Source organism: Meleagris gallopavo, chromosome 9 (assembly GCF_905368555.1).
Source record: "Meleagris gallopavo chromosome 9, MGAL_WU_HG_1.1, whole genome shotgun sequence".
In the NCBI taxonomy this organism is placed as follows: domain Eukaryota; kingdom Metazoa; phylum Chordata; class Aves; order Galliformes; family Phasianidae; genus Meleagris; species Meleagris gallopavo.
In genome coordinates, this window is record NC_139412.1 from 4,049,760 (window position 1) to 4,065,140 (window position 15,381).

Consider the following 15,381-nt stretch of genomic DNA (forward strand, 5'->3'; position numbering starts at 1 on the left):
CCAGTGTTTGCCACAGCCCTGTCAAAAGGCCTCAGGATACCAGAGGTGTGTGCATGCAGATAGATAAATGCATCCTGAACGTGTTTTAAGCCTTGTACACCCACCCCAGAGGAGACCCAGTGTCTCCCTGTGCCTTGCTGTGGCACGAGGTGATGCATTCCCCCAGTTCTAAACTGCAGCTGTGCTCAGGTCTCGCTTCTCCAATGCTAGAGTAGATCTGTGACTATGTTGTCATCTCCCTGACACGAGAGAGTCAAAATTTTCATTTTTTTCATGTTTATTCTGCCTAAGCATGAGCTTTATCTACAGCTGCTGAGTTATGCTGTGCATGGAAACTTTATCTGTGTGTTGGTCCCGGCTTGACCTTGAACAAGAAACATTCCAATGTTTTAGTTCTCTTGATTGCTGATAACTCTTTGTTCCCAATTTCTTTGCTCAAGGTGTTTGTTCCATGCTGGTTGCTTCTTTCTAAATCCCATGAAAATGAATGTTGGCAACGTGTGTCTCGTGAAACTCCAAATTAGCAGCGCAGGTGATTAAAAATAACAATACAATAAAATTAGTAAGCTACAAGAATGCAGCTTCCTAGCAGCAGGAAAACTCCAAGCCGTGCCTGCCTCTGTGTCTAACTGGAAAAGAACTCTGGCTGTAGCACAGATCTGGAGGAACACCAAGAGCTCAAACCAACACTTTATTTTTTAAGATCTATTACTGTCTGTTTCTTTATCACCTGATGCTGATAGATGACACAGTCTCAGTTGCTGGCAATCAAGCTGAAGTAACGTTTTTATTGCCCTTTAAAGGTGCGTTACATGTAAGAAATTTACAGTCGTTATTAATGTAAATTCAACCTCATCCTTTTTTAAACAGCAATGTCTGTGTGGTTTCCTTGTGCTTCTGTGCACAAAGTCCAGAAAAGTGACCTATAACATGCAGAAGGGGAAAGTTTAACTTCCAAAATGTTTCTTATACAAATCAAAGCATATTTATTATATCGACTCCTTATAAATCTGTATGTATGAACCAAATGCAGTCATAGTGAAACGAAGCAGTAGAAATGTTGTAATTAAACATCTCTGCAATGAAATGTGAAATGGGATAAATGTTCACCTGGAATGTAACACTGGACTTTGAGCAGGAGTTTCTCACACAAAAGAAATCCTGCCTCAGCTGTAAGGTGTGGTGGGGGAAGGTGGAGACAAAAATGCCTTTGCTGCTCTGCTTAGTTTGGTCTGTAAAATAGGAAAAGGTGCTGAATTCTGTATTGGTGTGCAGTGCGAGTTCAGGTTCTGTTAATGCCACGTAGCTCACAGGTTGCATGCAGCCCTAAGAAATGAAAGGATCTGATTACAGAACTGGTCTTTATTGTCTACAGTCGATACAAAATGTCTGTTGCAGAAATTACTTCCCCTGGTAAGAAAATGAGCACTGAGTGATACATCGGTAACAATGAAGTAAGGAATTTGAGAATTACTTCTTCACCTAAATTTAATGGTTTATTTCATAGTTTCACTGATGAAATTTTCCATTTGCTTCAATGATTAGCCACGACTGCCATCCTTCTGGTACATATACAGAAGTGTCAGGCATCAGCCCCAGCAGGTACAGCCACAAACCAAAGGAACGCTTTACACGACAGTTTGCTTTTATAGTGATCACGCACTGATGTGAACATAGACTAAAAATAACAAATGTTGCTTTAATAAGGATTTTTTTTTACAGTAGGCGTAAATATAAAAGTGTTTCAAATCATTTTCACAGGTATCACTGAACATTTCATAGCTGTCTGTTACAGAAGCACCTAAAAGTGCTTTGAGTCTTTCATTTATTATACATAGTTAAAATATATTACACTTCTGAAGGTATCTTAGATCACTGAACAGAGTTGCTAGCATCTTGATGAGCCCAATGGGAGTAAAAGGCAGTCCACATTCATGATGTGAATATACAGTAAGGTGTTTGATGTCCTGTTAAGTCATTGCTCATGTTCTCAAAATAACCATGGTGATGAGACCTGGAAGGAAGGATTAAGAACTAAGTGCTTTAATTTTTCGAGATAGAGGAGACAGAAGTAATGCATGCAGAAGGAGTTTATCCAGACCCCTTACATAAGCACTAGAAGTATTGCTCCAAATCCTGATGTAGACAAAACTCAGTGTGTTACATTATAGCAAAGTGTTGCCTTGTAGCTAAATCTCAAAGAAGCCATAAGTGCTCTGTACAGCCATCTGACTGCTGCTGGAAAATCTCATCCATGTTAAAATCTAAACAGTAAGTTTAACACGGGCATGGAAGCCATTGGTTTGATGTGGGATGGTTATGGGCAGTGTAATTCAAATGCTGAGTCATCAGTAAGGCAGGTTAGCTAAAAGCTAGAAGACATTTTTTATTCATTTCTCTGCAGAATAATACTTGTCCTAAACTAGTCTTTGATCAATCTGCATAGGGAGCTTTCTGCGGGCTCTGTGACCTTTAAGAAGAGAGGGGGAAAAAAAAAGTCTGCTCTGACAGAGGCCTAAAAAACTCCCAAATTATTAAAAATAGGCTCCAGAGATGAAAGCAGAAAATACAGGGTTAGAAAACCTACTACTGCCACACTGAAAAACACACTGCCATTATGTGTTGATAAAGGAAAAAAGTTCATAGCCATGAATTTATTTAGTACAGAGCAAAGAGGCACATGGAAAAACATACAGCCTTCTGTAACATCAGAATAGTAATTCATCAGTTCTTAGGCAATCTTATTTCAGGCTTGGAATATGTTTCTATAATAGCCTTTCACAGCAGAGATCTTACAGCCTACAGATTTCACCAGACAAAGAAATCGCTGAGACTCTTTTGCTATGTTGCCTCTACATACTGATGTAACTTATTTAATTGATAAAGATTTTAAACATAAAAGCATGACAGAACAGAATTGTAATGCTGCCTTCCATTAGACAAGCATTTCATCCCATTAAGGAGGAATTATAGTTCAGCTATTTGTCAAGGTCTGCATTAGCTCAGACAATCCCAACTACCAGAACTGCTGTAGGCCCTAATTTAGATTATTTAAATCACTGCAGAGTAACAAGCTTCTGGAAGGTGCTACAGAACAACCTGCACTGTGTCTGGGTTTAACTCATTTCTGTAAAGCAAATTCTTCTCCAATGTCATGTAGTCTCATTGGTGTGGAACAAACCTCCCTTTTCAGTTAAAAACGAAACAATCCAGTTGTACTTCATTGTGGAAGTGTTTGCACCTTCTTCTGGGCAACCTACCTGTGCTGTAGATAAGTGCTATACTCAGAGGAGCCTTTTCATGAGCAGTAACAACCCTGCCCCCAGTAGAATCAAGACCTGTAGGAACTTCACAACACATCTACAACCAGGTAGGTTGTTGCAGAAGTATGAATTCAAATGGTTTAATACTACAGGTGTCATCAGCAGAAACTGGGACTATTTTCCAAACTAGAGGTAGACATAAAACCAGGATTACTGCAAGATTCTAATCTGAAAATACAATGCCATCAGCTCAGATAAAGACATAGGCTTCTGGTTAGCAACAGGTGAGATTTAAAAGCCTTTCAGCAGATGAACTTAGCAAAGTCAGTCACTAAACTGTGTGCATTTAATCAACAAGATCTTACATTCTTTCCCACCACTACCTCACCTCTAGCTATCAGTTTGAAGCTGCCTATCTCCTTTCCTTTAAATTCTCAGTTCTGCCAGGTAGTGGGATGGGAGAACTGAGTTAAGTGGGAGTGCTCTTCCAATCTGAAATAGCTACAGAAAAACAGTCAAATCAAATGAAGCATGCAACTTATCCATGCTTCCTAATTGAGGAGCAAGTTAGCAATCACGAAGAGGGGTGGATGGCAGAGATCTCTTAGTAAGCATCAATAACCATTTCTTTTTGAACATTTCAACTGCTTATCAAGAAAACAATGAACACAGCCTTTCAGACCAGCTCATTTGGCTTGGAGAGAGAAATAGAACCAGAAGAGTTCTAGGTTCTGCAACAGATTAACTCTGTATTCAGTGTAAGAAACATAATACATTCCACTCAGTTTTGTTGGCAGGTGATTATAGGTATTAGTAATTGGGCCAGTCATTGAATGAAGGCAAAACTAGTATGTAGAAGCCTGTATACAATATTGACTAAAATCTGGTCTAAAATATAAATTTTCCCTCATATATCATTCTGGCTGTAACTTAAAATATAACTGGGGTGGAAAAGAAAATATAAGGCAGTTCTTTGTCTCCAGGTTTCCTGAAGCTGCTGACAAACAGCTGAGAAGTTTCCCAAATCACAAAAGCTCCTCTAAAACACAAAATCCAGAATACTTACCTAAAACATAAGCAGCAACTAACTTTTGATTCACACTTAAATGGAGGTAGAGAGGCACCAGGGATTCCATTTCCCCCAACGTAGGTAGCATTAGTGCTGCAATACACACTATTCCCAGGAAGACTGTTAGTAAACTCGGTCCCGATGAGGCAGGTCTGTTTTCTGAAAAACAAAACAGTACCACTTGTAAGGAACATCTACCCACACAGCATCAGAGCTGCACTACCTTGATATTTTATCTTTATGAGTTGGGAGGGGATAGAAAACAACTTACACCCACTTTCCTAAGCTTTTTGCATCTTGCAGTGCAGGAGGCTGCTCCCTGTTCCAAGGCTGATGTTGGAATTTGTTTTCATCTGACTTTCCAAATCTCTCCCTTCTAGAGGAACAGAGCCTGCCAGGCCTAGCAGCTATTTATACACACTCCTGGCAGTTAGATGTTTCAGCAATGCTGGAGGTTTCACTATGCACCCTGACATTGATACGTTCCCTGAGCAATTAGTAGTTAATTGGGAAAGAACACCAAAAGGAGGTACAGAGGCAGAAAACTCTTACAGCTCCAGAAGTCTTGGCTAGAGCAAGAGCACAGGCTGTTGGCCCAGGTGAGTTTTCCCTCTTTCTTTAAGGGAGAATTTAAGGCCTGCCCCAGGTCCAGTTTACATGCCACAGCTGAGTAGCATGTTTAACTTGCTTTAAAAACTGAACTACCACAACAATCCGGTATCACCCAAACAAGGAAACGCAAACTATAGATTCATTTATCCTCCATGCTCTTTGCTGTGCTGCAGTATAACGGCTGGAACCTCCTCAATGACACACTTCAAGCTGTTAACGTGTTAGTTGACAATGCTAAGAACCACCTGTTAGAAATTAACAAATGCTTTTAGAAAAGTTTTCTATCCTCACGTGACTGGCATTGTGTGTCCTATTTTAATTCCAGTAGACTGTTATTTCTAGGTTGCAGGTTATATGCAAAGACCATAAGTTGCTGTTTGCTGCTTTTCTGTAAGCAAGCAATATGATTTAATTAAAGGCTTAAAGAAAAGAAATAGTGTTTGGATTAAGACCAATATCAGATTGTTCAGAATGGTTGAAACCCTCTGTACTGGAACAGCTATCACATTAACAATGTGTTCTGTGGGCCCAGAGACAGTGTAGGTTGTAGGTTTAGTTTAACCACGTATCCTCCTACAATACATACTGAGATGGATCTGGTTTTTTTTTTCTTAATACAAGGCGTTTCATTAGCCAGCAAACCATTTATAAATGCTGACACAGTTTGATTTTAGCAGGAGAAACAGTCTCAAGCAAGTCAGTTTCTTTTCAGGAACTTATTTTTGTTCTTGTCATGAAAAGCAAGCAGTGACAAGAATATTACACTTTAATTCAGCAAAAGTTGATCCATTCAGATTCACTTCCAGTAAGACACAATACTTTTTCCTCTCTCTCTCTCTCTCTCTGTCACTTTGAGCTGTTTGGCCCAGGCTTTGCCCAAGACTTCAGATTCACTTCATCATATGCAAAACATATGAAGAATTTCCAGCTGGCAATTTTGGTTTTTTTATACTTTTCAGACAAAGAAGAAAAAAAATATTAATCAAGACAGCACAAGCAGAACTGTCATAGTTTGCTTTTTGAGTGCAATCGTCCTTCGGGGATAAAGGTAACTAATAAGAATTATTTTAAAGCTTATTTTAGTCTAGTCTCTCTATTATTTAAGCTATTCAAAACTGATTCAGAGAACAGGATGGATAAAGATTTCAACTACCTGGTTGACACAAAGTCTGCTCAAAAAAGACACTTTCAGACAGGTGTTCTTTTATTCGTTTTTCTTCCTCTTCCTTTTGTTGCGGTGGTTCCTTTGCAGATGGAAGTAGAGTAGCAATAATCTCCTTTCTCCCCAGTGCTTTCCTCTGGCTTTGCTCGGACACTTGCAGACGGAATTTATCTATCACACCATAGTGAGCAGCACGAACATCTCTGTGGCGAATCACACTGCAGAGTAAAACAATTTCAAGCAGAGGAGAGCTGGTCAAAATGATGCCTCGTGTGGAATCATGCCCTGCAATGCCAATGTTTCCCGTTTTCCCCACACAGATGCACTGCAATAGTTCACATCCCCATGCTATCCTCAGTCACTCAATGTTCTTGAAGATCTGATCTTGCCTCATCTCTCTCCTCCCTGTGTTTGCTGCACCATGATAGGGTATTTGAGTTCCTAAATATATCTGCTCCAATTGGCTGGCCAAAAAAACCCCACCAAAACAGTTATTCTTTCTCAGAACACACCATTGGGGAACCTGACTGCCACTTTTCACAAAACATCCATTATCTGGAAGATGCCTCCTCTTAAAACAATTCTGCTCTATGCTGTCCAGTATGTCAAAAGGTAGAGGGGGATGTGGGGTAGATAGGGAGAAAAAAGGACTGCCAAATGCTTGGACATACAAGGTGATGGCAGAAGTCTCTTCAGGAAAGCAGGCTCAAAGCTTTGAAATTATATTTTCCCAGAAGCAAAACTAATTCTCTCTATGGGTAAGAGCCATCTAGATTTAAAGAGACTTTCAAAAATCAGAAACTCACCAGTTTAAGGCACGTAACTGCAATTAAAATTACAGTTATGTACCTATATAAACATTTCCCATCCCTCAGTGAACAAGCTTGGCTCTCAGAGCTCCGTGCTGTCAAAGCTTTGCTCAGCAGTCTTGTTACCTTGAGCATATTCTGCATCCTGAACTGAAACAGTGCAGACACCTGACCAGCTAGCAAGAGTTAGGCCTGCTGTTATCTACACAAGCTGCAATCATACCCCTAACTGCAGCATAGGCAAACACTGAGCCATGCCTGGAGTCCATTTGCTCCCTCACAAACTTTTGTACTGTCCAGCAACCGCTGTGAACTCTGCTGTTTTGAATAAGTTGACCAAGATGGTTTCAAAATTAAGGCTCTGTGATAGCTGTTACATTACTTCTAGTTTTATGGTATTTTATGTGAAAAAATCATATGTAGGACATGTAAAAGGCACAGTTTAAAAATAACACTGATCAAAGGCAATACAGACCTTTGCAACACTGCTCTGCTCACCTGCCTCCTCTCTGCATTTATGATTCATTATGAAAATACCCATCTAGCCCAAAAAAACCAAAACATTCAGGTTTTTAAGTCATATCAGCTCTTAGAGTTAAAACAAAGTATTTTTCTGGAATGGAAGACATTTTTTTTTTGTTCTTCTTTATGAGAGGCTACTCTAAATTTCTAAGATAATAATAGCTAACCTGAAAAAACACCTGTGTATAAGTGATGTGGCTTCTGGAAGGTTGCCACGTCCTGAGGGGAAAAAGTGGTTTTACCTTAATTAATACATGATAAGCTTTTTTGAAACAATTGTAAGAGTACCACGTTTGTGATACATATGCATTAAAATGCTACAAGAAACAGATGTTTGTTTCTGGTTTCTTTTAAAGGAACTGTAGCACAACAAGGTATCTACGATCACAAACACAGAGCAAGTTCTTAGAACTCGTATATAGTTTGAACAGACTGTTCAACAAGGAAACAGAAACTAAGTCATCCCTCCTAAGCAAGAAGAGCATACAAATGTCTGTGGTTTTACTTTAGAAACCAAGCAGTGTGCTTATGTCAGGCTTCAAGAAGCTCAGTGGTGGTTGGGTGAGTGCTTTCATTAAAGCAGAAGGATTTTTCCCCAACAATACTTTCATACAACCCTGAGAACTAAATCTGCTGTTCTGATAAATTCTCTCTCCCTTTAAGACTTCCTTTATAGTTTTTTGCTCCTCTTAGTACGTGGTACTATCAACCTAAACAAAATCTGTACATAATGCTGCATTATGAGAACACGCATCTACTGCCAAGCAAAGACATGTTTTCTGCAGACCCTTATAAACAGATACATGCTCATGTTTCTTTTCAGAGGCCACTGCATAATTAGAAGCTCCGTAGAATATGTTTGTCTGGCAAGTGGCCACACTTACCTAGTACTGCTCATAGCTTTGCAGTCAACACTGACATTGGACAACGTCAACAGAACCAGATGGGGTTTTCTTTGCCACACAAAAACTCCCCAGGAAATAGGCATACCTCTTATTTAACACATTTGTTTAAGCCAAAGATAAACTAAACATCAAGACTGTGTAAATGTCTGCTAAACTCTACCAGTAGCTTACTGATATCCTCATTAATTTTGTTCTATCTGTATTTCACAGAGATAATGTTGCAAACTCAATGAAAAAAGCTGTGCAATTTTATCATATCTATTGGTTCTTCTCCTACTTTGAATTCTACCAGCCTGCAGGCCCTACACATTATTGGAGTAAACTTAACCACGTTCATTTTTCCTCTGTTACTGTGTTGGGACCTGAAAGAAGTAAAGGAGGAAGGAAGGGTGGAGAGAGAGAGCAGAGAGTACAAGACAGGTGGTCAGGGTGAAGGATGGCAAAAGTACCTTTGTTAAATAGGTCCCAGAAAAGTGTGTTCAGTAGAACTTCATACATTTTCACTTTGTCAATCTGCAAACAAATATTCCTCACAAAGAAATCCCAACCCTAGGGGTGGTCTTGTTCTTCTTGTTAGAAATAACAATAGTACTCAGAGACTCCATACTCTCACTGATGGTTTACAAAGTATACCACAGGATGCATTTAGTAGCATTTCATTTATGCTTAAAGAGCAAAACTGAAGGAGCAATCTCCAAATCGTTACCTTTGCCTTAGAGTAAAAGACAGTAAAGACTGGATGGCCACAAGAATACAAGAGATCAGGAAAGTATGATAATATTTATATAATTTAGCTGTGTATGCTATCGTTTACTACCTCTTACAATAATGAAGGAAGTTAAGGTAATCAGATGTCATGCTATCAGGGGAAAAACAAACCACTTTTTACTTACATATCAACACAGCACTGAGGCTTCACTGCACCGGTCGCATCAACCACCGCATATTTATTTGGAGTTGTACAAAGAACTGCAAAGGAAAGGACAGCAGAGGTGACAAGTCACAAATTAACACTTCAGTTATTTCATCAACAGATATATGTGAAGACAGGGCTTTGGTTTTGTCGCAAATATGATTTGTTACACGAACTATAATTGGATTGTTCAAGATCACCAACTAATCCTTAAATACAACTTAACCTAAGAAACCCACCTTTGAATTTTAAGGCAAACTCATAGGGGTTATATAGAGTCAACACCTGCTTGTGTGTCGACTGGTCATCTGCATAAAATATAAGTTCTGTAGGAAAAACAAAAACAGGAAGATTTCCTTCCACTAACTCTGGCTGTCTTCTTTGTTGCTGCATTGGCACTGAATCCTCCTTGCTGCTTCTTGTGTTCTTATGAGTTTTGTATCTTCAGCAACTTCACTTTTAGAATCGTTTAAGAATTCCAAAGCATTTTGGCAATTCTGAAGGAAAAAAGGGAAAAAAAAAGAGAAAAGGTAAGAAGATTGTTCCCTGAACCTCTATTAAACTGAGGCAGACAACAAAGATGTAAGAAGGTAGAACTCGTATACAGGTAGATGCATAACCAAATATTGTCATTCAGAAATGTGGAAATGCCTTTTCTATTCGCACCAGATTGCATCTATGTAACAAACTGCTCTAAAAGAAATGGATTAGCACTTCTTCAGCCCCCAGCCTGCCCTGACTCTGTGAGATGACTGTGCAACACAAAGCCAACAACACAAATAAATGCAACTCTCACCTCATATAACAAACAGTTGAGAAAAGAGCAAAATGAGGAAACAAAGCAGCAGGCATCACTGAAAGGATCTCAGTGCACTGTGACCTATGCAGACGTTCCTGGATGAAGTGTAACTGAAGTATCTGCTCACACAGGCAGATTCAGAACAAAGGAATGGGGAACATCTTCATGCTTTGTCTAAACTAAGGTCTTGTTATGATTGCACAGTAGTTACTGGCAATGGATCGGAAATTAACTGGGATGAATAACACCAAATAGATGTTGGATTTCTTACTGGGTTAAGAAAAGAGAAAGGTTTTCTACCAACTCTGCCTCTAAACAAAACATAACCATCGTAATTCTCCTTTGCCACCCCCACAGTTTTTATTCCAAGTCCCATTCCAGAACTAAAACCAGAACCTCTGACCTGATCGAGCAACAATCCCAAATGTAATTTGTCCAATAAAATTAAGGGCAGATTCCTCAGCACGCTCTGCATGCCAGTGATCTTACACACTGCAGGCACAACACAGTGAAACAGCTTCACATATTCTTCCCTCAAGATTGTCAGATTTTATTGTACTTCCTCTAGGTTTATTATCAAACTAAAGGCGTCCTGTGAGGCTCAGCTTTATTCTACAATAGAAAATAATAAAAGAATAAAAAGTTCCCAAGGCTCACGAGCTGTGATTTCTACTTTCAATGCAGCTTTACAGAACACCTGTTCCAGCTGTTCTCCAGACAAATAACCTGATCTGGTTGCACCTTAAGAAATTCAGTTTCTGAAATGTCTAGCATTGAATTCCCATAGCATCCTGAACAAACAAAAATAAAAGCTTGGATTTTTGCATTCAAAACATTGTGATGTTTACCTTTCCGAGCACCACATCGGCGCTTTGTATTTGAAACGTGACAGAAATGAATGTTTGCTAGAACATATTTTTGCAGTCCCATCTTTAGGTTGTGTTCCATGTTAAGCTCTTCTATTTCTTTACTTTTTTAAAATAGCAACTTGTTAGAGAACTGCTCGCACTGAACACCTCTCCCTGGGCCCACTTTCTCTGCAGAGCACAGGTTGACTTCTGCTCACTGAAATGCTACTAAGAATACTCTGACAACAAATCCCCAATGAGAGCGTTCCAACGCTGATGCTCTGCTACCTTATTAAGAAGGGACTGGAAAAAGAAACAGGTCTGTGAGTGGTAATTTGGGCTCCGTGGTGCTCCTTCGAATTGTCATAAATCCATTTTGTTTCAGAGGAATGAACAAGCTCTAAGGCCACTGCATGGAGCAGCTGTAAACAATGTTTCCTGCAAAACTGTACGAGGCATGGCAAAATGAGACTCATTGTACCATTTAAATAGATTAGTATACATCAAATATGTTATTGTATTATTATGACTATATGCCAAATAATCAGCATAAGAAATAATGTCTTCTGAAGCTTCTGATGCGCAGATTTTGTACTTTATTATTTCTTTTTCCCCCCAAAATTAACACAGTATGCAGTAAGTCCACAGGAGAACAACTGGTTCTCAAACATACCATACTGCATACATTGTACACAGCAGATATATAAGCCATCTTCTTGAAATGAACAACTGCTTTCCTAGTAAGTGTTTTAAACTTCTGCACAACCACCACCAAAATACTGCCAGATATTTTAGTGACCAGATTTATTAAAATGTAAACCATTTCTTTTTATTTAATGATTACAAATGAAGTATCATAGCATCATAGAATGGCCTGGGTTGAAAAGGATCACAGTGATCATCCAGTTTCAACCCCCTGCTATCTGTAGGGTCACCAACCAGCAGCCCAGGCTGCCCAGAGCCACATCCAGCCTGGCCTTGAATGCCCCCAGGGATGAGGAATACCACAGTCCCATTAAACACTCCATGGGTTTCAATCTGATTCCTGGCATCACTGCACAGCTCCAGTTTCCTCAGCTCAGCCAACAGCAAGCAGCCAGGTGCCCCCAACCCACACATCACAGCATCAGCAGAGCTGTGCACCATAAGCCTACCAGCAGGTCTTGTTCTCACACATCCATTGGTAACAGTGCACAAACCTTCCTGGATTCCACGAGCTTTCACACTGAAAGCTACCAACCCTAAAACGAAGTACATCCCATTATTGCTTCCTTTTCTTATTTAACTTGGCTGGATGAGAAGTTAGCACTCAAACTGGCAGAAGTAAAATCTGGCAAACTCAGCTCTACAACAGACATTTGCTGACACAGCAGTGTCATTCAGGATATAAAGTTGTAGATTTCTAGGCAAGCCACAAGCATTCCTTTTGAGAGAATTATTTCAGCTGACAAATCACCTTGCTGGGATACCTCACCAGGTAATATCAGCACAAGTACTTTTCCCAAAGACAGCATTATAAGTTGTACAAACACAGGGGAGATATGGCAATTTAGGAGTGCATCTTTCACATAGTGCTCATCAACAACAAACTGAACTGTCTTTTTTTTTTTTTCTTTTTTTTTTTTTCCCCTAAACAGAGGAAGTCTGTATCATGAAAATGCCTTTGCATGGATCAAACCTAGAGCAGGACTCCTGCTGATGCCCAGAGCACAGCTATGCAGTGCTGCCTTGGCACCGTTGGCAGAGCACTTACAAGGAACTTGGCCATTGCTGTTCTCCATGCTGCACTACAACACAGCACCTCCTACCAGATTACTTTGTGCAGCCAATGGTCACCGGAATTAATCCCAGAACACAAAGATAAGCACAAACAAATGCTTACAAAACAAAGACCTGTGGTCTCTATCTTTGACCACCAGCACAACTCCGCATAGCATCAGGACTGTGCCAAACTCAATGCTCCCTGCAGGACGGGGCTGAGGTGGAACACCTGAGCAGTGCCAGCTGCTTTCCAGTGCTCTCTGCAGTCCACACCAACCATTATCCATGATATTTCCTTCAGCTCAGTAAGGATCTTTCCTCCCTGAAGCTACTAAATATACAATGCATGTGTCACACCAGCATGAACTGTCAGCATTTCCTCTGAAATCCCTTTCTTCATAAACTTAACAGGAAAAAAAAACACCACAAAGTGAAATTTCTCTCTAGGCTCAGAAATGACAGCCGTTCTGATTTGTTTTTATTTAACAATTATGTGCAGAAAAAATAAATCAAGGAGGGGGAAGCTTTTTGTTCCAATTTTAACTTCCATCAGCCCATCACTATGGCTTCCCAGCACACTTGTTTGTTTTTTTTTCAAACAGTGGCAAATAACAGAACATCATTTGGTAAACACTTTATTCAGAGAACTCTTTAGAGCCATAGTTTCCACATTCTCCTTTTAAAAACTGTAATTACGGTGTAATCTATGTTTGTTCTATCCCATCATCTACCCTCTAAATCTACAGAAGAAGCTTTTCCACACCATTTACTTAACAAACACACAACTGAGGTACAGATGACTTTTGAGCACATATTCACAAAAATAAGCCATAAAGTCCCCAAAATTCCTCCCAATGCCAGGAGAAGTTTAAGCTTCAGTGTGAGCTCCGTGCAAACAGAGCATAAGATCTGAAGCAGATCTATTAACATTTCATCTTTCCAAAAGTTTGTGAAGGCCTCAAAACAGACTTACGCAACACAATGTTTAAACTACCTGCAATTATCTTGGAGAGTCATCCAGTGATGAGCACAGAGCCGGCGGTGGGGATGGCTGCGTTCCATTATTGCCAGCTCTGTCACTGACCCTGTGACCTTGAGCAAGCTGGTTAACCTCACTTCAGTTTGCTGATCTAGGAGGGCACATATTCTGCAAAGCACTGAAGTGGGTGGACAGTGACATCAGAACTGGCAGAACCACTCTGAGACTTTCCAAACCCTCTGCTACTGCACAGAGTGATGAGAAGTGTCACTGAACTGTCCTCTGGATGCTGGAAATAAGAAGACTCCCAGAGGAGGTCACTTATTAGAACCAACAGCACAACTTGCTTGATCCACACTATTCATCATAGAATCAGAATGGCCTGGGTTGAAAAGGACCACAATGATCATCCAGTTCCAACCCCCTGCTACGTGCAGGTCACCAACCAGCAGACCAGGCTGCCCAGAGCCACATCCAGCCTGGCCTTGAATGCCCCCAGGGGTGGGGCATCCACAACTTCCTTGGGTGACCTGTTCCGGTGTGTCACCACCCTCTGTGTGAAAAACTTCCTCCTAATATCCAACCTAAACCTCTTCTGTATCAGTTTAAAACCATTCCCCCTTGTCCTATCACTATTCACCCTTGTAAACAGCCATTCTCCCTCCTGTTTATACACTCCCTTCAAGTACTGGAAGGCCACAACGAGGTCTCCCCAAAGCCGTCTCCTCTCCAAGCTAAACAATCCCAGTTCCCTCAACCTTTCCTCACAGGAGAGGTGCTCCAGCCCTCTGATCACCTCAGTGCCCTCCTCTGGACCCGCTCCAAGAGCTCCACGTCCTTCCTGTGCTGGGGGCCCCAGGTCTGGACGCAGCGCTGGAGATGGGGCCTCACAAGAGCTGAGCAGAGGGCGACAATCACCTCCCTCTCCCTGCTGGCCGCCCCTTTTTTAACACAGCCCAGAACACAGCCCAGAGTTATTTTTCCTTGACTTTTTAAACGCCGACAAGGTGACAACAGCAGCTTTGTTCCCACACACCGGAGGGGCGTGCAGCAGCAGGGACACGTGGAATCCCAGCCGGGCTCAGCTTCTGCTCCATGCACAGGGCGCTATGGGGGCACAAGGGCGCTGCGCCCCGGCCCTCGCACTCACACCGCGCTACGTGGCCTTTCATCCCCAGGTTCAGCTGCACAGATCAAATGTCAGGACGGCACCGATTCACTGCGGGAAACGCTCTTCCTTGAGAGAAACACGGGAAAGAAAACGCTCAAATTGGACTCTTAAGACGCACCTACTGAAGGCAGAGAAGCAGGAGCGACGGCACACGCTCCATGTATCCCCTTTGTTATTCGGCAGCGGAGATCAAGGCGGCGGCGGCGCTCCGACAGCCCGACCCCGCTCCGCCCGGCACAGCGCGCTGCCCCCGCCGCGCCGCCCCTCACAGCCCGTCCTGGCCCGGCCCGCTGCCTGCGCTGGGGATTGAGGCCTGGAAGCGCGGCCTCGCCGGTCCGGCGGCGCTCCGTGCCGGTAAGGGAAGCGAGCAGGAGGCGACGTTCCTCTCCCGCCCCGGCGGCGTCGCGCGGCGCCCCCCTCCCCGCACTCACCGCTCGGGGCCGCTGGCTGCGGGCTCGCCCGGCGCCCCTTTGTGCGGCGCCCCCCCGCCTGCTCCCGTCACTGCGGGTAGCGTCGTCGCTATGGCTGCCGGGATGGCGGCGGGCTCCCTCTTGCCTCCAGCCATCGC

General features: G+C 42.0%; 1 protein-coding gene across 3 annotated transcripts; it reads right to left on the reverse strand.

The window, feature by feature from the left end:
• Nucleotides 1–1,474: 1,474 nt before the first annotated feature.
• MOSPD1 (motile sperm domain containing 1) lies at nt 1,475–15,381 on the reverse strand. Of its 3 annotated transcripts, none has more exons than XM_085230774.1 (6): nt 15,245–15,381; nt 9,495–9,752; nt 9,236–9,311; nt 6,098–6,324; nt 4,330–4,491; nt 1,475–2,014 (listed from the first exon to the last, which is right to left on the reverse strand). In XM_085230774.1, the coding sequence occupies exons 2-6, from the start codon at nt 9,646–9,648 to the stop codon at nt 1,983–1,985; spliced, it is 651 nt and encodes a 216-aa protein (XP_085086900.1). In that variant the 5' UTR covers nt 9,649–9,752; nt 15,245–15,381; the 3' UTR covers nt 1,475–1,982. The 3 variants fall into 3 exon arrangements, with proteins under 3 accessions (XP_085086900.1, XP_085086898.1, XP_085086899.1); XM_085230772.1 differs by having other exon boundaries at nt 6,095–6,324; XM_085230773.1 differs by lacking the exon at nt 15,245–15,381 and adding an exon at nt 14,932–15,215 and having other exon boundaries at nt 6,095–6,324.